This window comes from Cylas formicarius, unplaced genomic scaffold (genome assembly GCF_029955315.1).
Source record: "Cylas formicarius isolate icCylForm1 unplaced genomic scaffold, icCylForm1.1 PGA_scaffold_6__28_contigs__length_40554024, whole genome shotgun sequence".
NCBI lineage: Eukaryota > Metazoa > Arthropoda > Insecta > Coleoptera > Brentidae > Cylas > Cylas formicarius.
In genome coordinates, this window is record NW_026844347.1 from 32,966,704 (window position 1) to 32,993,896 (window position 27,193).

General features: G+C 33.6%; 1 protein-coding gene across 1 annotated transcript in view; it reads right to left on the bottom strand.

Annotated features, from left to right (window-relative positions):
• The window catches only part of LOC132703854 (uncharacterized), a 145,848-nt gene that overhangs the window by 93,748 nt on the left and 24,907 nt on the right, over positions 1-27,193 (bottom strand). Inside the window, exon 3 of the mRNA XM_060673370.1 lies at positions 1,504-1,730. Coding sequence (XP_060529353.1) covers positions 1,504-1,730 — 227 coding nt within the window. The remainder of the gene's footprint in view (positions 1-1,503; positions 1,731-27,193) is intronic.

Genomic DNA, 27,193 nt, shown 5'->3' on the forward strand with positions numbered 1-27,193 from the left:
TTATTACACGTACCCTACCCAAAACTTTCTCCTCTCTTCTGCAGATGCGAATTGGTCCGAGCATAGCCGAATACGATTTATACTGCACATGCGGATCCCGAAAATTCAAATTTTCCCGCCAAATCTGGCTTACTATGGCTACTGTACTAATTTTAATAAATACTTTCCTTTCTGGGCCGATAAAACAGACAGCATCCAACTTGAAAGAAGCACTAGAAAATAATTTTTATTTAAAAGTATACCACACAAATATGAATAAACGAAAATAAAGCGAAAAATATTAAAATCTAAAAGTTGTAGTTGTCTGATCCAAACGTACGACTTATACAGTTGCGGTCGCATCAGAATGACGCTTTATTTGGTCCATTATATCCCGAAGCAGTTGTAAGAACTTTGGGTAAATTATACCATTCTATCGTTTCTCTTAAACGCCAACGAAGTGAATAATTAATATTCATCTAAAAGCTGTGGGAAGTAGCGTCGGAATTGAATTGTGTAATAATTTGGATGCAAATTTTGACGCAACGTTTGCGCTTTGACTTTGGTTTAATTTTCCATAGAGTGAGGCGATTGATAATCTGCAATATTGTCAGCGAAATCGGAACATAATTTGCCTTATCGGGTCGTTAAGTTAATTATTTTACCAGTTGTTAAAAAAAACAAGTATACCCACAATAGTAAGAGATGTTTTTTTCTATCAACAGAGTGTCGAATATAATGTAGGAAATCTCTATCTTTCAGATAAAACACAAAAAATAACATGATAAAGTTCTATGTTTTTTACAGGCTGACCCTACAGACACTAAATACTTTTTGAACAAGGAGCAAGGATTAAGATACCCACGGTCGGATATTTCCGACACTTTAGCGACGGGTTTGGGTACGATCGGATGTTTTCGGTAGATTTTTGCTACGGATTATATGTCGACGTCAGCTTTCAGGCCAAAACGTCTTTTTTCAAAATATACTGTTTTGGGTAGCTGGTGACTTCCAAACCGATACAGGTTTAATATAAAAAAAACATTTTTGAGAAAAAATAATTGAATCATACAAATTACAGAAACATGACGGGGGTTAAGGGGAGCACCCGGACATCTGTCACATTAACATAGGGTAGAATTAGTTGTCGTACAAGATGAATAATTTGTGATTAGGAACGGATACGGTCTAATGCAATTAGAAATGTAAAAGCTACCGCCATCTTAATGGGTGAGTCATTAACAAAGATCACTTATCTGGGGATTTGTGAATTTGATTTATACGAATAACCTCTGAAATATGTTTGGTTTAAGATAACAAAAATTAAATAAGAAATCAAACACGTTGAGTGCAACACAAACATAAATAGAGCGAAATCTTCAAGAAAACACAACTATATGAACTTGCGTTGTGCAAAAAGCTCTGGACTCCTGATGTGGTAACAAGATTTACGAACCGATTTTGGGTTTCATTTGGTGATAAAAATGTCGGTGGCAGAAACAATCAATAATGTATTTCACCTACCTGAACAGGTCCTGTGCTCTCAACGGATTCGGCAAAGCGACCAAAGTGGGACGTAGAGGTGTCGTTTCTAAAACGGACCAAAGTTCAGGGCTGCGTAAAGCTGTCGCGGAAGATGAGTCCGCTAGTATGATGAACGAATGCCAATGGGCTTGGAGCAACAGCCCTCGAAGAGCCTGAACTAGTTCGCGTCCGGTTGGTGCTAAATGAACCTCGAGAGGACTGCTTTCCTGAAATCAAGAAGAGATTAAACGCTTTTCTATTTAACAGTTATTGGTGATCATTTATTTTATATATAGCAATAGCGTGAAAGTTCTAACAGGAGCTTAAAATACGTTTGGAATATAGTTTAGCTGACTGAAGCCACAAAAAGGCAAAAAATAGTAGCTATATTTCTTTGCGGCAGCTTTAAAAATCAAACTAGAGCCCGTTTGTAAAGAACTGTGCTTTTTGCTGTAGCTACTAAATACATAGTGGCTCCTGACTATGCTGAACCCACCATGAAGCCACCATGAAGAAAAAAGAAGAGCCATTCAATGGAGCATGCGCGGTCATTTCAGACATAGGAAAATATTATATTCGCTCCGAGTCATAAGGGATGAATGGGTTGAATGGGTTGATCCCAGATAGCTTTACGCTTACATTTTTCAGATTTATTTTATAGCTTTAAATTATTAAAAGTTTTTTAGAAATGGGGCACCCAAGAAGTGATACATTGGAGAAACCGGAGGAAAATATCACCTAGGCTGAAAGAACACGAAAGAACCTTAATATAACCAAAATTCTTGAATGTAATTTCAAACAAAGGAAAATACGAGAATCTATAGAAATCTATAAGCGATCTTAACCGCGACTCAGGTTGACCTTTCGCGATGTGTCTTAGATATTGCGGTTTTCTCTATTTGATTGTAATTTATTCGTGCCCAGAGCCGTTATGTTTGTCTTACTTTCCGTTCAAGATATTCGCAGTTCATTCAGTTTTCTGTGTATTCTGGTCCGGAGTTCAGGACTGTGATTAAAGCGCCCTCATCTGGTTCAGAGTTTTCTGTGCTTGCTCAATTCTAGAACTGATCTCCGATTTTGGGTCGCATAGTTAAATAACGTAGGTATTTTAGAGATGACCTCTGATCAGTGATAAAGCCTTAGGCTAACGCATCTTTGTGTCTTTGGGCATGTCAATAGTTTGGTCGCTGATCTATTCATGAAAAGACATAATTGCTCACTACATTTTACAATGAAGCCCATCAGGCTTGATTTTTGGATGCTGATCATTTTCTGATGAGAAACGTATTTAAAAGCTTTTTAATATTCATTATATTCATCATATTCATTATTTATTTCTTTCGCCATTCATGTCTGCATCTTTGGACCAGCACATTCCAAAAGAAAATAGCTTCTCGAGATTCCATTCCATTTCTAAAGCCAAATTGCAGGCGACCCACTAGGTGCTCAGAAGTGACAAAGGTACGATACATTAGATTCAATATAGACGTAATTAGATTTAGACCTACCCCGTCCTCGGCACCTGAGAGTTTCAAGGTTTCCTCATGTACATTGCCAAGGCTCTCTTTTAAATTTTAATTTCTTCATTCATTTCGTGTCATCTGGATCTCGTGTTTAATTTGGTCCCATGTCATTCAAATGATTTTGGGTATATTTGGTACTGACAAACAGTGCATCAAACTGACAAACAGTTTTTGTCAGTCTAATATTGAGAGAGCTGTTTTCTCGTATATTTTTGGGGCAATTTTGAGATTGAAATTAATTAGATAGTTCATCTAGACTTAGTGACTTAGGGACGACCTTAGTAGTCTAGCAAACGAAAATCTTCCCTAACATAAAGTCACGTGTTTCCTAGCTTCAGGTTTCCCTTAAAGTTGGCGGAAAGGTCGTTTTCCAATAAATCAATTAATTACGTCATAGAGTTGTGAACAAATAATTTCTCATCTTTTGCTCAGTAGTCTTCAAGTCATAAAGACGGTTAAAGATCTAAAGCGATGATCCTTAACTGCAACAAATACCAAATTGGAACATTGTTCCATTTAATTACCGCTTGCGGAGTATAATTTGGCTCGACGCATTCATACAAACAGCCTATTAACCGCCAGAGATAGGGGATGTTTGACAATGTCGGTTTACATCATCCCAGAACGAAGCAATTTCACATTCCGGCGTCGAGTCGGCTACGGGATCAAATCCAAATCCAAAATTATTTGTTCCAATAAATAATAGTCGATGTGAAACGTTTATCGTTGCCGTTTGCCACACGTAACCGTTTTACACGAGGTAAAAACAAATCGGAAATTTTTTGAGTTATTTTTTAAACTTCATTTCCTTTTTTGAAATGTTTATTTGAATGTAAAACTCGTGTGCGGCTTAGAATTTGCGATTAAGCTAAAAAAATGGAAAAATATTCCCCGAGTGAGGCCCGCCCCACGAAATGTGGTTAATGGTTAATAAAATTGAGGTCGCAACTCCGGCTTTTAAAACGGTGGTCAGGGGTTGGGTTTTGCGGATTAATATTCATGTCAAACATAAGCGAAAAACGACTATTGTAAATGATTAAATCATCTATGGGGGGCTACAGTTTTCAACACTTAAAGTATTATGGAGGTGACCATATTTATGCTTCAATTTTCTATCATACATGTAGCTATGCGTTGTTCACAATTCTGAGATAGCCTGAGACCGTTTATCAAACATATTTGTTTGAAATAAGTATAACAATTAGGGCCAGAGGTATTGGATTGTGTAGTTGATTAATTGGTTTGATGTAAAAGGTTTTTAGATAACATGATAAATCATTTTTGGAACATTTTTTTCAAATAAGTTTTGCTTCTGGGAATATATTTTTGGCAAAATTCAGAAAGGATTTCACAAAATACAGTACAAAATTGCTTTTATTCAGTTTCTATGGACTCAATTTCTATGTACGTTAACATCGTCTCGGATGACTGATGGTCGAAGAATTGAAAGAAGGAAACTAACATTTCTAAAAGACTTACGTTGATGGCTAGCGCGACCTTCTTAGATTGACAAGGACGACGTCATAAGAAGAACATAAAAGTTATACAATAATTTCTTCAAACCGTTTACGATTTCAGTATACCGCGAGCATGGCGAGAAAGCGAAAAATTTTATCTCTAGATGATGAGTTGCTTTAATTCTGGAGATAGAACGGGGAAAAAAGAAAAGTGATGTGGGACGTCGATACGGACTTACAGCGTCGACTGCATCCACGATTTGGAAGTACAAAGAGGCTGAAGCGGCAGACAGTAAAAAACTAAGAAAACCAAAATTTGAAGGTTTGGATCGGACAATGTTGCAGTGGTTCCAACAGCAACGTCTTAAAAATGTACCACTCTCTTGACCTATCGTAAAACTAAAAGCAGAAAAGTTTGCTGAACAGCTTGGCATTATCGATTTCAAGGCTTCGGAAGGACAGTTGGAGAAGTTCAAACAGAGACATGGTATAAATTATGGACAGATAAGTGGCGAAGCCCGTGATGTCGACAGAAACGTCACTAACTATTGGCTGGAGAAGACGTGGCCAAAACTAGCAGAAAAGTACACTGCTGACGACATTTTTAATGCTGACGAAACTGATATTTTTTACAAAATGACGCCAGATAAAACTCTTAAATTTCGAAGCGAAAAGTGTGTGGATGGAAAACTTGGGTGGGAGAGAAAAAAGAAAGCTAGTCGTGATTGGAAAATCAACTAATCCACGATGTTTTAAGAACATCAAGCATTTGCCGGTGAATTACAAGGCAAACAATTCTGCAAGGATGACATCGCAAATTTTTTAAGAGGAGATACCGAAATGAGATGCAGGATTAAAGGGGAGGAAATTATTAATAATCGAGTCCAAAGACAAAATTTCCATTAATATTCTAGATGCAGTCAACTTTATTAATAAAGCTTGGAAAGAGGTGACAGCAGAAACAATTCAACACTCCTATCGTCATGCGAACAGCCACTAAGCGAGTGAATAAAGCAGTTTCAAACAACAGTCACGTTTAGAAGTGAGGAGTTGCAAGATTTTATGGTAATAGATCGGGATTTTCCTACAACAGCAGACTTGACAGAAGAAGCCATATTACAACAAGCAAGAAAGGGTGAGGAAGAGCACCAAGAGGAAGAAGAAAATGAAGAAGTTGATCTGGGACCACCCCCAACCATTCGACAAGCCCTATATTCAGTTAAGCTGCTACAGAATTTTTTTATGTATTAAGGGAAAGATGCCCCTCTCGAAGAAATGGTAAAAATACAAGCCAAAGTACGAGATTCTTGAACTGAGGTGGCTTTTATTTGATGAAAATCCATCAATCAAATTAAATGAGAACTAAAAGTTCAGATTTTCACGAAATTATATATTTTGACATGACAATTGTTTCAACAACACAACAATTGTCTTGTCAAAATATATAATTTCGTGAAAATCTGAACTTTTAATTTATATTTATTTATTTTTACGAGATTCTTATTCGCTTAGTAAAAAAAATTAAAGAAAATGACCGATTATTTGAAACACTAAATGTAATTCTTAAATATTTATATAAAATGTTCCTAAGTAGATGTTAAAATATATATATATATATATATATATATATATATATATATATATATATATATATATATATATATATATATATATATATATATATATATATATATATATATATATATATATATATATATATATATATTTTTTGTTAATGAAGAACCAAATTAAAGCAATTACGGTGGAGCAGACCACGTAATATTCGGCGACGAATTTTCACTCCAAAACCACGTTTTAGAAATAGTAAATCCGGTTTGTGTTTCGAGATGATTAAAAATAACTTCGGAATAGTATAATTTATCACCGAGTTCAACGCCGTCATGTAAACCGGGTTGTATAAAGCAGATCTAGAACGCGGGAGTCGGGATGACGGCACTACGAACGAGGGGGAACATTTTTAGGTCAACATTTTAATGTTGGAATTTGTTTGCTTTTTCGCATTAAAAGGCTCTTTAACAAATTATACTTGTGACGTCGACTTTAATGGTACTTTATCTTTTGCACGCCCGTGCTAATCTTTTGGTGCCGCATGTATCGTTGAGAGTTGAGGGTTTTTATCTCACAAAAGATGCTATGGTTAGGTCTCATTAGGGTACTTTATATTGTGAACGAGATGACGTAAGACAAGTATAGTCGAAACATAACCAACAAAATTGTGTTTCATTTATATAACGAGACGGAGAGAGCAAGATGTGGTTAATTCAAAACATATTCGTAAACTTATTTATATATAATATTCACGTTTGAAATATATCATATATATATTAGGTAAAACTAAAATGGATTACAAAACAACAGTAGTAGAAAAAACACAGAAATAGATAAAAACATAAAAAATATATATGTATGTGTGGCTATTGTATTCAAAAAGAGTAGACCTGAATTTCTTTAGAAGAATTTTGGAGTCTATTAAAAAAAACAGAGCAGTATAGTGTCATTTTTTTTCAGTATGAGAAAACGTATGTATAGGATAATTATCCTCTTGTATTGATTAAATTTTAAGTAGAGAATGATAAAATTTCGGGAACTTACATTTGGCATACAAATTTTGCGATTTAAAAACTCCTCGAAAACTTTGTGTGTGATCTAAATTTAATAGAATCGTTATTGCTTCTTTTTTATATATAGAAATACCTTCTTGTAGTATTATTACATTGCGACATTAAGACTAATGGTATTATGCTGGGAACGGATGGTCCTAGAAATTCGGAAAAAAAGTTTGTTAATTAAATCGCCCAAAATTATCATAGTACTTCAAAACTAAACAAACCTACTTTTTAATGAAAAAATTAGTGAATGAATTTTGTTCCATTAGGTATTGTGAAAAAATGTAAAACAATAAATACCAAAATTTTATTTGAATTTTCAATATTATTTGGTCGGTTAATTTAAAAACTAGCGTTTTATTGGTAAATTAGGTACAATTAGACATTAGTAACCTGCTTTTAGTAACATGCTTTCCAAAAACCTTTTTTTTCAGTTTTAAGTTTTTTAATTCAGTTTTTTCATTGTCGTTAGTGGGTCATTGTCTGATTTTTGGCTTATTGATTTATTGATTGCTTGATTGATTAATTCTTTCTACAGTTATGTCAGAAAACGTCTTGTGGTGTCAAGGTAAAGCAATCACAATCGCCTCAATCACAGTACGATTAATAGGAAAAGCTCTTTTTAACCACTCAAACTTCATTAAAATTCATTAAACCTTTTTTTAAGTTACCACATTTGTTTTTGAAAAGGTTTCCTTTCGCAGATGGAGCCGCGAACATAAAACGAAACAGATTTGAAATTGCATTAACTCTAAAACAGAATCCACTCTAATTACCGTCAATATAAACAAATTTTGCATAAAAAAAGGTGGCTGGGGACCCATTTCTGAAACTCAAAAATAATTTCCAACATTTTGTTTTGGCCGATATACTTAATTTTTCTGATTTCTAGGATCAACCTCAATACTGTTACCTTGTTTGCCGATATATTACAGTATGTATATGGTCGAGAAAAAGTGTTAAAGAAAAATGCCCATATGTTATTGATTCCATTTATTAATAAAGTTAAAAAATGAGGGGTAAAATTTCAATTATCATATATCCAATTAATCGACTATGAAAATTAGGGGTTTAATCACGTTTTAATCATTTTAAGTCGCGATACGACTAGCGGGACCTTTGACACACACCCAGCGGTGAGCTATTATCATAGTTTGATAGTAGAGACGCCTGCGAATAGTCTCCCATTAAGTATAATTAATCGCCGTTTCAAAACCAAGGCAATTTATTCCAGAGACAAGTTACTTAGGAGACCGTACTTTATTTGCCGAGCTGGTGTGTAGATTAGACGTATGTCGATGTTCAAGTCTGGCGTTTGGGCTCATACATCAAGTCCTGTCACGCTGAGTTATTATTTAGAGGATTAGTCTTCTTTTCGGAGACTGAACAAATGTCAAAGCATTAACGACGTGCTCTCGCGTGACGCAGGTTTCGGATAAGGCATTTCTGAAAATGCTTACGTTTAGGATTTTTTAAAGAAATTTCGCTCATTTTTTTAACCTCGCATTTTAATATTATCTTGTTACTTTCGAAAATCGATGAAATCGAATTTTTCGAAAGTATCTACGCTCTTATAAAAATTTCATATCTTTTCTTTTGTCTGTCCGTTCTCCGTTCTCCGGCCTCGTCTTTTAGTTTTTCCTGAATAACTTTGGAACCGTTGGAGCTAAAAAATTAAAATTTGCCTCCTTTTTAACCCTCCATGAAGCACATAGGCTTATAAGAAATGACCCTGATCCTACGCCGGTATCCATCATTTTTTTGCGATTTTCGACAGTTTTTTGGACATTTTTGCACATTTTTTGGACACGTCCGAAATTTGAAGCAATCATATTTAGCTCATGTATTCAGCTTTGCCCCATGACAGAACCTACTGAAAATGTGGGGGGGGGGGTCGGCAGGTATTCTAAAAAAAATATAAATCGCGTGTGCAAGAGTCTATAAAAAACATCATTTTATAATTGAAAGACCGATTCAGATCTCACTTTCTTTTATATTGCGATATAGCCCGCATAGACAGCAAAAACTTTTGCATTTAAGGTTTTCATCTATTTTATAGAGTGTTCCCGATATTCCGGCCTAAATGAGAAATGTATTAAGTTAATTTTACCAAGTATTTTTTAATATTTTTTGAATTTTTTTTTTGGTAATTTTAGCTTCCAGAAAAATATGTTTTCCTTCATAATCGATCGGCAAAATCCTTTAACTAATAGACGCGGAAGATACAGAGCAATGACATTTATTTTAGGCATTTTTTCGATTATATACAGGGTATCAAATTATAAACAAAAATTTAAAAGTCCTAGAAAATCGTTCTTTTACAGAGTAAATTATTTTAATTAATTAATTAAATTGATTTTTGTATTTCCGGTTTTCGTCTATAACATACGCTGCTCGCAATATTTCAAAAAATCCATATTAAAATCGCTATTTCGGAGGCTGTCAAGACGCGATGACGCCATTGATTATTGGGGCGCACTGCATGGTTTCAGAAAAAACTTATTTTCTCGAAAACCATTTACTATTTTCAAAAAATTCTTTTAACAGGAAGCGTGGAAGACCCAGGGCTATAACCTCTACTTCGAACATTGTTTGAATTATATACAGGGTTTGTCGTTTATGGTTAAATCCTAAAAATTCCCGTTTTTGTGGGTAAATTATTGGCGATAAATGAAAACCGTTAAAAATGGCATAATTTTATTTAAACAGTATCGTAAACTGTATAGAGAGAGAGTTTCAGGTTTCGTCAATTATACAGGGCGCGAGATATTTGGAAAAATATCATTCGCCAACGCTATTATTTGTGCAAATTTTAATAATTACCGATGTTTGCAACTTTGAAGTTCGAAGAGATGTGAAGGAGACTATATACAGGGTGCATGCACAATTACCTTACATCGATTTTGCGAAAGTTCCATAGTGGTCCGCAGGAGCATAATGCGTCCTTATATTAAAAAGCTGCTTGTTAAGTCTGAACAGCCTTGGACAAGTAATCTTTTGTTCTATCAGTAAAGCAATCATAGCCCACTATGAATGCCAGGTGGCCAGTTTAACGAACACACTCGGCCATATCTCGAAAAGTAAAAGTAAGGTGAAAAAATTTATCATTAAGAATAAATGCTGGAAATTATTTTTAAGCTTGTCCGGTGGTCTCCAGGAGGGGTAATCGCATTTTTGAATTTTAAATCCTATTCGAATCTTACATTACAGATAGCTAAAACGGACACCATTGTAAAGCTGGGATAAATTCGATTCATATTCGTTTGATGGTTTCGGCTTTATCGCTTAAGGTAAAAATGTCAATAACTTCATAATGGCTAAACACATTTGGTCCAACTTGGAGTTGTTGAAAGTCCTCTTTTTAGGCTATCAAGGTTGTCCATTTCTAGAAATACAATTTTTATTTTTATTACCAGAAAAGAGAACCAAATACGAGACCAACAGGCATCGCATTTTAGCATCTTTTTCCCAACCTATAATATCAGTAAAAGAAATAAAAAATCGAAATAATCGCATCTTTAAAAATGTGTTCAGTATACCTTCTATAATCGAATAACAATTTTCATTTTTTTTTATGAAAATATTTATAAATTGACTGTAAAATTACAAAAATTGTTTTTAATATGTCAATAATAATTAATGTTCATTCGACATGAATATTGCATATATTTTCATATGAATTCTTTTAAATCTACGTGTGCTTTGGAAAACAAAATATCAAAAATGTTAATTGTGGCGTGTAAGTGTCATATTAAGATTACGGCTATTTATATTGTAATCTCTTATCTTATGTTTCGTGTTTATTTTCAAAAGATCTGTCAGAATCTATGTAATGCATTATCCTGTATTAAAACCCAAATGTCTTAGGTTTTTTCTGCGTAATGCTTTCCATTATTGTAATGAAATGTATTGCAATAACCATTCATATGGAAATTAATTATTACTAAATATAATCTTCGTGATTTGACAGTGAATTTATATGTATTCCGCTAAAAGAACGAACGAAATCTTTAATAAGTATCCTGAAAATATTCTCAAAGATGGCGACTTTAGATTAGGTTAGGAAAGAGAGGGAAAGAGATAGTGTCCATTTTAGTTTCAGTGATAAGCAACTATCCGGGAAGCTAGCACTGCCAATTTTCAACGAAATCAAAGATGAAAAAGATCGATCAAGGATATTTAATATAATTTTAAAAACCAGCTATTTTAACAACTTTAATCTCTGTATTTTCAAAATGAAACGATATACACATAAAAACCAATACACCAGATAAAGTAAGCCACGCACTAAATATTTTCCAAGAAATTGGAACTTTCATGTTAGCGCGCCGTTCGTTTTAGTTTTTTATACCTGAATTCAATTACAAACCACACTTAGCAAACTTCTAAATCCCAGAAGAAACTCAAGGTTGTCCATTTCTAGAAATACAATTTTTATTTTTATTACCAGAAAAGAGAACCAAATACGAGACCAACAGGCATCGCATTTTAGCATCTTTTTCCCAACCTATAATATCAGTAAAAGAAATAAAAAATCGAAATAATCGCATCTTTAAAAATGTGTTCAGTATACCTTCTATAATCGAATAACAATTTTCATTTTTTTTTATGAAAATATTTATAAATTGACTGTAAAATTACAAAAATTGTTTTTAATATGTCAATAATAATTAATGTTCATTCGACATGAATATTGCATATATTTTCATATGAATTCTTTTAAATCTACGTGTGCTTTGGAAAACAAAATATCAAAAATGTTAATTGTGGCGTGTAAGTGTCATATTAAGATTACGGCTATTTATATTGTAATCTCTTATCTTATGTTTCGTGTTTATTTTCAAAAGATCTGTCAGAATCTATGTAATGCATTATCCTGTATTAAAACCCAAATGTCTTAGGTTTTTTCTGCGTAATGCTTTCCATTATTGTAATGAAATGTATTGCAATAACCATTCATATGGAAATTAATTATTACTAAATATAATCTTCGTGATTTGACAGTGAATTTATATGTATTCCGCTAAAAGAACGAACGAAATCTTTAATAAGTATCCTGAAAATATTCTCAAAGATGGCGACTTTAGATTAGGTTAGGAAAGAGAGGGAAAGAGATAGTGTCCATTTTAGTTCCCTTAAAAAGATTGGATTTAAAATTCCGCACCCTGGCGGCCATTCTAAAAATTTTTAAAAGAATTATGGCCGAGGGCCCTTCTCAATTGACCACGCGGTACATTTCGTTATAGGGGTATTATTTTATAAAATTGTTAAATTGTGAATTAACTGGATTGGTATTGTTTATTAGTCATGAGCGTATTGATATATTTTTTATCCTTGAAGAAAATCATGAAAATTGTTTATTGGCTTCTCGAATTTATGTTGAGTTCTTAAAGAAATCATCCCAATACAGAATACTAAACCATTTTAAGTGGAAGTGATATTATGTTGTTTCTAAATACCATAGGCAACTACATGCAATAAAACATTTACTTAGATTAGAACAAATTTATGGCAGTCCTCTATAAAAAGGAAAACCTTTTCTGATTAAAGGCTTAAAACTAGATCTATCGTTACACTTTACTGTAGATTCCGCTTACATAAATTAAATACTTCTTATGTATTTGAGATATTAATATTACGTTATATTTTGACAAAACTAAAATTTTTTAAAATACCTTAATGTTCAGGTTATTGAAACACACACTTACTTTCGGTCGCAGAAAAAGTTTTATAAGAATGCTATGTCACTTTTTTAAGTTCAAAGACAGCTCCATATTCAACTTTTAACCAAGAGGGCTATGCAAATGTTATTGGTGGCAGCTTTAGTTTAATAAGCGACATACCAAAAAAGTGAGAGGGCTAACAGCTGCTTGAAAAGGATTCATCCTTCATTTTAAATTATCCCAAACACAGAAGATAATCTAACACGCTTCCTGAAATGGTTGCGTTGTTATCCCACGTAAAAAAGCAAATACAAATATTTTTTAAACATTTTATTTTACCATTTTTACGAAAACTATGAATGAAGCGATCAAGTGCTGTGAAAACGTAGCAGGATTCGAAAATAATTGAAATTCTATTAGAACAAAAATCGCAACAGTTTTCTTTTTTTAATCATTGACAGTGATAAGCAACTATCCGGGAAGCTAGCACTGCCAATTTTCAACGAAATCAAAGATGAAAAAGATCGATCAAGGATATTTAATATAATTTTAAAAACCAGCTATTTTAACAACTTTAATCTCTGTATTTTCAAAATGAAACGATATACACATAAAAACCAATACACCAGATAAAGTAAGCCACGCACTAAATATTTTCCAAGAAATTGGAACTTTCATGTTAGCGCGCCGTTCGTTTTAGTTTTTTATACCTGAATTCAATTACAAACCACACTTAGCAAACTTCTAAATCCCAGAAGAAACTCGGTATACGCGGACGCATAGCCGCCATACTTATCGTAAAAGCGGTCATAAACATACGTGTCTCCAGTTTCTAGATGTGGCTTTCGTTTTGGCTAGCACGAAGTTTTAATAGGATAAACAAAACTATTTCGTATTATTAAAGCACTCCCCTGTTTGGTAATATATATGTATTATAATATTAATGTGTGGTACATGTTGGACTCTATAGCCTGTCCCTCTGAGCGTTCGACTTCGTCGGTTGAATTTCCGCATCTGTAATTCTTCCCACGGCTTTTGTTGGAAACGTAAGTGCTTTTACATTTCGGGTGACATCGGTGATAAGGAAGTAAACAATACATGTGCAATTTAGGAAACTGGAAACCGGTATTGCTCGCCGAGACGCGACGGACGGGAAACTTTTAAATTTGATTAGAGCCGAAAAAAGGAAGGCAGAGCGTGAAAAGTTCCCGCTGAAAAAAGAAGAAATGGTGGCTGGTGCATTGTTCCGTCTCACTGGACTTTTCGTTTTCCTTTTTACCGTGGAAGTTTTAGTTTACAGCAACTTTAAAATAAACAACGTCCTCGTTAATGAATAATTCAATAAGTAATACCGATACTAAATTACTGAGAGATATATGGAAGGAGCGTCAGTGGTATATGACAGTTGTCGCAATTGATGAAATTATTGACACCGAAATCGGAGAAAATTTATTAAAAAAGTTGAGTATAACAATTTATTCCCGATCTAAAAGTGGCAGTTTATACCGAGAGGTAAACAGCAGTATAATTATGGTGTAGTATGAAATAATTCCCTGAAAATTTAGTGGAAATCCAAGGAATTCAAGTATAAAAATGCTTTTTTTCGATATATTACCTAGTTGATAGAAAAAAAAGATATTTTCGAAATTTTTATTCAATTTGGAGTAAATTTGCTCTAATCGCCACCTTCGCGGCAAAACTGTTATTGCTGTTTTTTTTTTGCTGCTCATTACTCTGAAATATGCTTTTATGCACAGATCGAGCGTGCAAAAAGTATCACTTTAAGATGTCCGCTTACGCTTCATTAAACAGTGTCCCAAGCCCATAGAGCGTTTTTCTAATTTTTTTTACTTTACATAAATTAATTAACGTCTTTCAAGTTCCGTTTGTTTTGATCTCAACTATTGTTTTAATTTTCCGTATCATTAATATTATGCAACAAGTGCGGTAAACGGCATTTGACACGAGCGGAGAGCAGCGGAGCGAGTTTTTAATAAACGAGTTAAAAAGTTTACCGAACGTGTTACATACTATACTTCATTTACGACCTTTAGTTTTTGGGTACATTTTCGAAAAACAATGCAAATACATTCACTGACATGACCGTCAAAATTGACAAACGTCAAAATTCAAAGGATGGGAAGTATCTACGATAACATACGATTGCTCGAAACGAAATTGACGTGGTAAAGTGAAGCTTCCCGCACGCTAGTTCGGTGTGTAATTCACAGACGGGAATAGAAAATAGTACATTATGCAACAAGTGCGCTAAGCGGCATTTGACTCACGAATTTATTTCACACGAGCGGAGCGAGTTTGTAATAAACGAGTGAGTTCAAAAGTTTACCGAACGTGTTGCATACTATACTTTTTCTACGACCGTTAGTTTTTGGGTACATTTTCAAAATTGACAAACGTCAAAATTCAAAGCGTGGGAAATAACTCCGAAAACACCCGACTGCTCCCAAATCCGTGCGGTAAAAATCCCGGAAATGTCCGAAGTGGCTCGGATTCATGGGAAATGAAACTGATGTGGTAAAGTGACTTTTCCCGCATGCTAGATCGGTGGGAAATTAGGTATTTTATAGACGGGAGTAGAAAAAAATATTTGACCAACAGGTGAGGCGATTTTTGCAGTAGGTCTGTAATGAATCCTAAAATACGATCAATCACTGTTTTGATTCTTCCTTCGCACCTCGGCCGACTTCGATTTTCATTTTATAAATCGGACGTGAATTATTTGGTGTTCAAAAATTTTATAATTATTAGTTTTAGATTTATAAACATTATTTACTTATATTGCCATAGCTCATTTCAAAAACCACAAAAATCAGAGAGACTCTAAATATTATCTGAAAAAATAGGATGTAATCTTCACCATCTAGAAGAACCGCCGAATCCAAGTTTTCTGCTTTTCTAAAATCGTTATTGCTGGTGAAGAAAATTACATTTTATTATATATTTTAAGTCCATAATATCGCGGCAGAACAGTGACGAAAGTGCAAAATTTTCGGAAATTGAGTTAAGTTCATCATTAATCCTTAAATGGTTTAATACATATGGTAAAACTTACTCTATATACAGTTTGTAATCTCACTATTTCACGCAATAACTTTTTTATTACTAGTGCTCCGTCATTTTGTTTTTTAAAAATTATTGAAGAGTTACCATATCTCTAAGCAAAAAAGTAATACTACATTTCTTTCGATAAAACCTATCCTTTGCGAGATTTTTGCATTATTATATGATATTTAAAGTAAATTGCTAGCTTAAAAAGAAAATAAAAAGTAGATATTTTTTCCATTACCTTCTCTACAATGCTCAATTATACACCGATCTAGCGCGCAGAAAGTACCGTTTGAATTTTGACGTTTGACACAAAAACTAAGAATCGTAGAAAGAGTACAGTATGCAACACGTTTGGTAAACTTTTGAAGTCACTCCTTTGTTATTGACTCAAATGCCTTCTACCACACTGGTTGACTAATATACTATTACCGTTTAAAACGGAATAAAAAGTAACTACAAGTGGTTCATATGCCATAGGCATAATGAATAATAAAAAAATATAAAAACATATTTTTTTAAATTTTGTTCATTGTTGCACCTAGTATATGCCCAAATCATATTCTGAAAACACCGTTTTGAATTGCTTTTTGGCGCATTACGGACCACCATGTATCGTGATATATATGCATATTTTGTATTTATACAAACATTCATATTGTTTATATTTTATATTGTTTATTGATAACTTCATATTACGCTAACATATTTTTTGTTTGTTTTGTATTTGTATAATACCGCGTTTAAATATTTAAATTAGAAGGGATAGCCTTTTAAAAAAGCAAATAATTTTAAGGAAGTTCAGAATAATTCCAGTTGAATTACATACAGACATAGATCACCACTTCAAATGACAACCAAATTTCGGTCCAAATATCAAAAATCCCAAAGCATGCCTCCTCTGATAGGTTTAAATTTTAAGCATGGCACCGTAGTTATTAAAAAAATTAAGAACTTGTTGGGTCTCTTAGTTTATACGAATGACAATATAGTAAAATCTGTTCGCATGTAAACTGCAAACTTAAAATGCTAGAGTTTTTTGAGATAAGACATAAAAAATGTTAATATACATTCAAACGTGCAAGATAACTACAATCTAATATAAAATACTACAATGCTGCAGAAAACAGAGAGAACGAGAGTGCTTGACTAGAGTAGGAAGTCAAGAATAGTATATTATGCAGCAAGTGTAGTAAACAGCATTTGACTCACGAGTTTATTTAAGCGGAGCGAGTGTTTAATAAACCAGCGAATTAAAAAGTTTACCGACCATGTTGCATACTATACTTTTTCTGCGAGCGTTAGTTTTTGGGTACAATTTTCGCAAAACAACACGAATACATTCACTGATATGACCGTCAGAATTGAAAAACGTCAACATTCAAGGCGTGGCAAATATCTCCGAAAACATTCGATTGCTCCCAAACCCGTGCGGTAAAATCCCGGAAAGGTCCGATGTGGCTCGGATGCGTGGCAAACGAAACTGACGTGGTAAAATGACGCTTTCCGCACGCTAGATCGGTGTGTAATTAGGCATTTTACAGATGGGAATAGAAAAAAATATTTACTTCAGCCTTTCTATATAAAAATTAACACCAAACTTTTAAATTTGGTAAGAAACCAGTCATTATAATATTGTCGATTTCATGGAGGCTACCAGGATTACCACATAAAAGTGAAAGTTTAGGGAATTGTCAAATCAATGTCATCTGATTGCTTAAAAAATTAACTGTACTAAATTTTGCTATTGACTATTTACAGATTTAAAAAAATGCAACATACAATGCAAAATATCATAAATGTGGCGCGAGATTTTAGAAAATAAAACAGTGATGCCATCGCTCTCAAGAAACTGAAAGGGTCTAAGAGCCGACGTACTCTTCCAATGTTTCGAACTTCACCGACTTTACAACCGCAACCACATCACAACAATTTGTCAAAAAAAAATATATTTCCATTTTTTTGAGTTTTTTCAAATCGAAAGTATCAAAATGTTTTGCTTAAATTTTTATACTTCCAGATTATTTTAAATGGTTTCCTTGGTTGCACTAACGACAAGCCCCTTTTGCTTTTAATATCAACGGAGAATGGCCGAACGTTTAATAGAGACGTTCAATCTGAATGGAATTACCCAGTTTATTAAATTCTGTTCGCCATAAATTTGCGTCATCGGCTTACATCTGAATTGGAAATTTGCGCTAACCAGTCGGAAAATGTAACTAAAAGGAATAAAAAAGCGGAGGGAGACTTTGGCCGTTTTTTTTTTTCTGAAAAGAGCAGACCTTGGAATTTTACACTTTGTTAAATTTTGATTGGAAATTGAAATATTTCTTTTTTTTAGGATAAAAAATTAAAAGACGTACTTTCTGATCCGTTCTGTATATTTATATTTGTTGTATTAATTTCTGCTTATTACTTAATATTGTACTAAAGGAAAAACGTCTAATTCTTAATAGATGCAGACAGAAATTTTGGATTTTGGGATTGTTACCTTGGCATCTAAATTATTAATACCAAATTATTTAATACGATGTCCACTCTCACCATATTCTGCACAGTTTCACTATCACGGTCCTTTTCATCTATTCTAAAACTAAGAACTATAAATCTACTGTGTACTAGAATTTTTTGCGTCAATATGATGTTTGTACACTTTGTTTAATTAATTCCATTGCAGGAACACCTACTATGAAACAAGTGTCTCCTCTCATGATGAAAAGTTCCACACAGATTTTAAACCAAAATTTGCAATAAAAAATTCATTTGAATTAATAAACAAAATTAAAGATATCAAAATCAAAAAAAGTTTCAGTACATTTGTGAAAATGCGGTTTGAAAATTACTTTCAGAACTAACAACACAGTAGAAAATTTTTAAAAAAACAATAAAACGAAATGTCCAAAATCTGAAAAATCAGGTGTCTAGAGGTTGAAATATGGATCTAGTTCTAAAATTTATATTGGACAAACAGGTAGATCCTACAAGAAACGCATTAACGAACATAAAGAGCGTTTAAAACAATAGTCTAGATTCTAATTATGCTACAAAAAGTAGAAAATTAAATTTATTGGAAACCATGGAGATTAACAAAATGAGACATTCAAATGTATTGCTTAACGATCAATTAGATTTAAATACCTCTCCTTTATTTATTCTCACAACATTAATTAAGGTTTTATTGTTATTTTTCGTTATATATAGTAGCAGGTAGTTTGTAAATATTACATTCGATAAAGACACGGTGTTGTCGAAACAATTGTCATGTAAAAATATATAATTACGTGAAAATCTGAACTTTTAGTTCTTATTTATTTTCATCTGCAAAATAACTTGCCATCCGTACTCTAGTTATTCGAATAACATTTTTTTTTACCTACATATGTAATAACACAATTACTACTCAAAAACATAGTTGTTATAAACTAAGTTTAATAAAAAAAACTTCCAACAGCCAAACCCGTATGCAGTACAACTGTATATGCATCAAAAGCGCATATAAATGATTCCATGCTGTTCCAGTTAGAAGAGAAAAATAAAACGGAATTTAAAACAACCAACCACATATTAATCTTGCAAAAGTCCCCGGCATTACAACATTGGGGTAAATTAATTTCGTGTTGAAATTTACATCTGAATGTGAACCGAAATTAAAATATTAGCGGCTTGTCCGCGCCAATGCCGTTGGCATTTATTACGAAAAACTCGCTCGAAATTTGCTGATCCTAAAGCACTCCTATCTGGCCTGACATCTTGCGTTATTTTTAAAATTTCTAATTGATAGTTAAAAAGTGAATTTCCATATTTAATTTGTATTGATTAAACGAGCAAGATAAGCCACTCTGCCTCGGCGCTTAAAACATTGAAGCTCTTCGGCACCTTTTTCAATGACGTATGCGTGTCGCGGAAGTAAAAGGCTGGCATTGGGATTTACGACCCGCAATCCTAAACTGTTTAACCTAAATGCAGAAATGAGAAAACAAAGTGATTTAATTATGAAGAACCGTACTGCAAGGCAAGAAAAAAGTTTTTAGCTACGTTTTTAGCTGTAGCTGCAAAAACAAGCTGTACAATGATAGTAATAATAAACAATAATACAATGCAAGGTGATATTTGCAAAGGTGTGTGCTTCTGTAAACCACCTCACCACCTCAGTGGAAGTGAGCAACACAAATACTGAAAAAAATAAATTAAAATTAAAATTTAATAATCTAAAAGGAGAAAAAGTCGCATGATAGTTAACGAGAAATATACAAACCAAACGTGCTGACGTTTCAATCTTCCTGTTGGCTTCTCCAGAGCATAACTGACACTGGCTCGTATTCTTCTCTGTACCTGCTTGTATGGCATATTTTGTTGAACATTGTCTCGGATGATTGATTCACATATTGGTGAAAGTTAAAACCCTGAGTCCGCCACTGCCACGGTTGTCCTTCCTTACATTCACTTTTATCACTGACCACATATCAAAAGTTCTTGGGAAATATAACGTCAAAACCAGATTTTCGGTTTCTGATGAGTCGAACTTTTCACGTTTCACCAATCATAATGTTGGCTTCTTCAGAACTGAAAACCACAATCTTCCAATAGCAATAAGCTCGAAAGCAATCCCACACTTGCCGCTGTTGTCCTTCCTTACATTCAAAATATCACTGACCACATATTAAAAGTTCTAAAGAAGAATAACGTCAAAACCAGATTGACCAACTTATCCAAAAATCTCCCAACATGATATATCCGTCAGCGACAAAATTCCGTTTGAGATAACGAGAGTTTACAGCATTATATGTATATGCGGCAATCGATTTTTCTACCAACGAAAAATCCGAGAATCTATAGAAATCTATAAGCAACCAAAGAAGCTTAACCGCGACTCAATTCTCTCTCTTCATCTGAGACAATGTTCATGCCCTTCCTGTAGCTCCGCACCCTCAAACAATATATAAAACAATATATAAATCCACTATATCACGTTTAGACTGGATTTATAATTAAAACTTTAGCAAAATCATAGCTATATGACGGGTAGCAAGGTAAGTAGGGCTACGATCTCTGTTCACCATGAAGAATCACGATGAATAATGCATCTCCGATAAAAATTTAACCAACCAGAGTCGCCCTCAAGAAAACTGCTGTCTATCATACAACCTAACATTATCATCAACATTCGAGATCCTTTTATAATTCAAATTGTTAGCTGAATACTGTCTAAAGTAGGTTGCCAACATAATGTGAGAACCTCAGACCTGAATCAATCCACAAGCCCAAATTCAGTGAACAATCAGGCACCTCTAAGATCATAGAATCCAAAGTAATCACAATCCTATTATTTTTGGTTAGTTAAATATCATTTGTAAGTCTTCATTAAATTTATGAACAGCATTATGCATGTCGTGTTGAATAAATTTGTTGATCAACGAACTAGTGAGACATATAATTATAAAGAAAGTAGGAGAACTCATCAAAATAATTTGTTGGCGGTCTCCTCATATAGAACAAGTATTTTGGAATACACACCCTTTGCTTCCTACGCAAAAGATAAGATTTCAAAAAAGCTATGACATCCTGATGGACTCCAAAATATTTAAGATTTCAAAATGTAAAATGGACAATGATTGATGAACTTTTGCCATAGTCGAGTAGTACAAAAAAATTCTGAAAGATTTCATCTACAGCACGAAAAATAACTTACAGTAACTTACAGCCATGCGTGGTAGTACTATGAAAATAGCGAAAAACTTGATTTTCTTGATGGTATTATGTGCCCTACAACCATCAACAAAATCATTTTTTTCACTATTTTTGTAGTACTACCACAGCGTAGCTGTAAGTAGATGAAATCTTCCAGACTGTTTTGATATTACTAGGCTAGTGGACTAAAATTAACAACAAATAAACCAATAAAAATAAGCAGATAGATAAGGAATATCGCAGAATGGAGAGACTTCAGCTTATAACACAAGTCTGTTTACTAGGCTTTTACAAAACGCTAACAGAACCGTATATCTAAAATAAAATAAAAAATGGTCACAAAATCCATCATGAAACTTTTAGAATTCAGAAAACTTACACCCAAGATTACCTTTCGGCGCGAGCTCCATAAAAGCCCCAAATGGCACTTGAATGGGACGGCGAGTTTCTAGGTAAAATCGTCATGAATAATGTAACCTTTAAATTGCCTAGTTTACATTGGAACTGACGTAATCTGCATTTTGTCTTCGTTCTTTCTATTAAATTTTAATCCACTTTTAGTTTGAGATTGCCATTTTTAATTTTAAATAAAAAACAAAGAATAGCTTAGCTTTCCGTATTTTTTACTCGCCCGATCCATACATATTGGAAGATCGAAAGAATAGGACCGAAAGTAAAAAAAATATAGCCGGGTTTCTTCTGATTCTGGAAAAGACTGGAACAGTTATGGAACTTACATGAACGGACAAAAAATCTAATTCATCAATTTTCTTAGCTATTTTTAATCACGACATTTTTGAATGTTTAAGAGTCTTCCATTCCTCCTTACCCCTACCTTGTTCCGACTATTTTTAGAAGTTTTTCGTGCTCCTTCAATTTTCTTCCGGCAAGCGGAGAGTGTTTTAGTTAGCGGGCTAATTCGTTAAGGCTGCGACAGGAAATTTAATTGGAAATTCTTTTGATACTTAAGCGTAAGGTGGAAGACTCGCTTCCTTGGGAAAACGTGTTCGGATCATAAGAGGCAATGATTAATGATTTTTTTTTTCGGTTTTCGTAAAGGGTCGATATTTTCGAAAACACGTTTGTTAAAAATGTTTTCGACTAGAGCCGGCAGCAATTTATCACGTCCTCGTAACATTATCATTTTGCAGTCCTACGTGATTTACTGAACGACTTAGGATTTTATAATCGCGGTTTCGCTTGCAAGTTTTGAAAGGATTTCGACTTGGGTTTATACAAGGTGTTTATCAAAAGTGGGATATTCGCCATGCAAAAAAGGAAAAAAAAATCAAATGATTTCAATTCAAATTTAATTAATGCCACGCGAGGTACCTTAATGAATAACCTATTTAAAAAATACAATTTTTTTACCATTGAATGGTTTTCGTATCTTGCCTAGGTGTTGAGAGAAAAAATAAAAATCGTGAAAATTGAAAAAACATATATAAATGAACATCCATTTTTTGGACCATTTAGTACGTAGTAAACTTTGTCTACTCCCATCTGTAAAATGCCTAATAACACACCGATCTAGCAACCGATAAGTGTCAGTTTACCACGTCAGTTTCGTTTCCCACGAATCCGAGTCACTTCGGACATTTCCGGGATTTTACGGCACGGGTTTGGAAGCAATCGGATGTTTTCGGAGATTTTACCGCACGGTTTGAATTTTCACGTTTGTCAATTCTGACGGTCATTTCAGCGTCTTGTTTTTGCAATAATGTACCCAAAAACTAATACGTAGAAAAATGTTATGCAATATATCAGACAATTTAAATACTACGTGCTATAAGCTACAATTAAAATTTAGTGGACTAGTCGGAAAGTAAGGTGGCATAAACTTGCGTCGTTTTTTACCATTCTTTCTTTCTTTCCAAGATCAATTGTACCACTTTCAAATATCCAAGTCTCATCAAACACAACAAAATTGAAGGTTAAGACCTGCTTTTTCTTGGTCTTGGTCGTACAGTCTTAAAAATTTAATACTCTAAACTGCTTAATGTTCAATAAATAAATAAACAACATAACGTTTTAAAATTGTGTTTATTCCGTTGTTTATATGACTTATCCAATAATACACATCTGTCTGTCTAACGTACACAGTTAAAAAGAGAAAACAATAGCAGAACCGATCGGAACGATAAACTAAGTTCGTTTGGCACGAAGGGAGCGAGTGCTTAATAAACGAGTGATAAAAAGTTAACCAAACGTATTCAACAATGTCCGAAGGGGCTCAGATCCGTGGGACAAGAAATTCACGTGGTAAAGTGACGCTCTCCAGACGCTATATCGGTGTATGATTAGGAATTTTACAGAAGTGAGTAGTGATTTTTCTTCAAACCTATAAATTTAAACCCCCGATTGAACATCTGGAAAACTAGTTCAGCAGCTCTCTCCTGTTCCTAATATAACATCAACGATGAAGAAGGCTCGAATTAGCCTAATGGAGAACTTAACTTCACCAACTCACATGACTCGTATTCGCCAGAAGAAGCAAAGACAAAAACAAACACCTCAGCCATCCAAGCAGAAGAAAGAAAAACCTTCCAAAAAGAAAGCATCAAAATCTACAGACGTGATGGAATCCAGTAGCCAAAGTACAAAGTACGCCTTGGTTTGTTGGGGAGTTTCCCCACGTGCGGAGCAAGTCTTTAGGATGCAGAAACGCATTTGACGAACTGTACTGTTTAAGCCCTGGAATTTTTCATGTCGGGACCTATTTCCACAACACTCTTTATTGACACTTCCTAGCATGTACGTACTAAATGGTGCAACGAATCTAAAAAGTAACTCTAATCTTTATATGCCCTCAAGAAACTTAGATATTCAGTACAGTTTAAGACCGAATCTTAACATAAAAATACCTACAGATCGACTGCCTCTTACAGCAAATAGCTCCTTTGTTTTGACTGTAAAAATTTATTATAAATGGCCTATCGAAGATAACTAGTCAAACAAAATCCAAATGCACTCTTAAAGACAAATTGCTAGGGGATTTTCTTTCTTGTAATACCTTTTAATACGTATTCGTTGTTTGTTATTGTTTGTATATTTGTTATTTATCTATCAGTATTAGTTATTATTATTATTATTATTATTATTAATTTACTAATTATACTAAGATAATTTTATATTTTTATATTCGTATTATGCTGACAATATCCAACACTTGTAAATCAAGTCTCATGGAAATAAAGCTATCTTTATCTGTATCTTTACACGGTTTTTATAAAATCTCACTTTTAAGATAGGTGGACATTGTGTTTTAAAATTAATTTCATATTATACATTATACATATTAATTTAAATTCTACAATAAAAATGTAAGGTTTATTAGGACTTTAAAAAAATATTCTGTGGGACGAACTACTCCTATTCATGAGTTAATTAAAAAGTACATTCCTTGGTACGTTAAAAAATATGGCATTCCACTTAAATGAATCAAGTTTTAGTCACTTAAAATCCTTATGAAGTTAAAATAATTTGCTGGACATCTTGAACAAGAGGTAAATTGTGGTTTATGGTTGCAATTTTCCTAATATTTCGCTAAAACAATTTTCATACGTCTTAAGTATTCGAAAAATATAAATTCGGGCACATTTTGACAAAATTCAAATCCTTAAGGTTTATGTATCATAAACTTTATTGAAACTCGCACTTATTTTGACAGTGGAATTCAACAACAACACATACTCCAAAAGGAAAACTTTTTGAAAACCTTGTAGTTTGTTGCACAATATTCTATATCAAATAGAGTGAACAACCCCGTATAATGACGAGCCCGTGTGTCTTATTTATGAATCGACCCTGAATATAAATTTTCTCTGTCTCTGTGGCAGAAAATATATGTTACAAAAGTCAATACGAATTTTCTCGCAAAACCCGGTCGTTTTTCCTTCCTTCCGGTTCCGTCATCCTCCACCAGCTTCGCTAGTAAATCCATACTTCCCGATCAAAATCCGAAAAGTGCAATTTAGGAAGTTTGACAGAATGCCGCGGACGATGTTGGCTACCGATAACATTTTTACGTGATTCGTCTATTATTATACCAGCCGCCATTTTTGTGTCCTCATCGACAGAAAGCTGAAGTTTTCGGCTTTGGTTTATTTCGTGTTGATATCAAACAAAATGAAAGTAAGCTGTTATGGTACAATCATAAATACTCAAATATATCATTAAAGCTGGTACTTTTCTTATATGTTAATCATAATGTATATTAAAAAAATGGTAAAACAAATGTTGAAAATATCGGTAAAGTAAAATTATATCAAGAAAGCTGATATTTGGTGAAATGCTGGGTTGACAATCGGAAGTTACAGTTGCAGATAACTTTTATAAATAATTATTCAAAAGTTTAGCTTTCTTTGTTATTTATCAATGTTTATGGGTCTTGCAGTGCGTCTGTGATTCAGTAAAATAGCTGAGTAAATTTTCATTTTTATTTTAAATTTTATATTTAAAATACATAATGAGACATCAAAATATAAATGACTATATTTTCACGCCGAGTAATAATTATTCCGTGACTTTGCCTCGGCTAAAATGCTCATAAACTCCAAATGTTAGGATCAGAGATGACTCATAACACGAACACAGAGTAAATAGACTGTTGTTTTACAATAAGAATTGACAAAATAACAAAATCCATAAAAGCTAAAACTTTGTTCGACAAAGTTTGATAATTTAACCTTAACGATATTTTCCACATGTTTGCACAGGAAGCTTAAGTATAAAACACCGCCGTATATTCGGTTGATTTTTTACATCGTGATTAGCGTATAAGAAAAGTATGAGTTTTCTTGATATTGTTTTTTTAAAATAATTATTGTAGAGGGTGGTTCAAACTAGACACTTTTATAGAGAAACTCTATGAGATAAACGCAAACTAATGTCGGCGTCTGGAGCTGGATTTTCATTAACACTTTACGGTAAAAACCGCACATGGGTTTGTAGGACCGTTTCAGAGTTATGCGGTGTTTTTCAGAAATGTGCATTTTTAAACAATCGTTGCAAATTTTCTGTTATAGGAACTTTCTACGAAGAATTAACTGCTTTCAATTTGACATTTTAAAATTAAAAAGTACTGAAAATTACCTTTCCAAATATTGGCATACTTTATATTTTGCTAGTAGGCTTGGGCCATAATACCGGAAACAACTGTGAATTGGTAGTTTTAGTAGTTTTAATAGTAATCAGTATAAGAAGTTGACAAGAAAAACTCCCTATCGCTCACAAGAAATAGTATATCTGTCAGCAGCAGCTGAAAAGTGCAATGATGCAAATTTAACAAAACTTCTGGATTCATCCTGAGTCGGTTGCTGTTGAGTATTGCTAACGTTTCGCCAATCGTCCTGTTGGCTTCTTCAGAGCTGAACACCACAACCTTACAATAGCAATGAGCTCGAAGGCAATCCCACACTTGCCACTAATGTCCTTCCTTAAGTTCTAAAGGAATATAACGTCAAAACTAGATTTACCACTTTCCAAAAATCTTTCAACATCTTCTATCCGTCAAAGTCAGAATTCTAGCATTCCATATGCGGTAAAGAATATATTGAAGAGACCGGACGAAAAATATCAATGAAGCTCAAAGAACATGAAAGAGCCTTCAGACTAAGACAAATAAACTCATCAACAGTTGCCGAACACAGTCCCGAAAATGGACA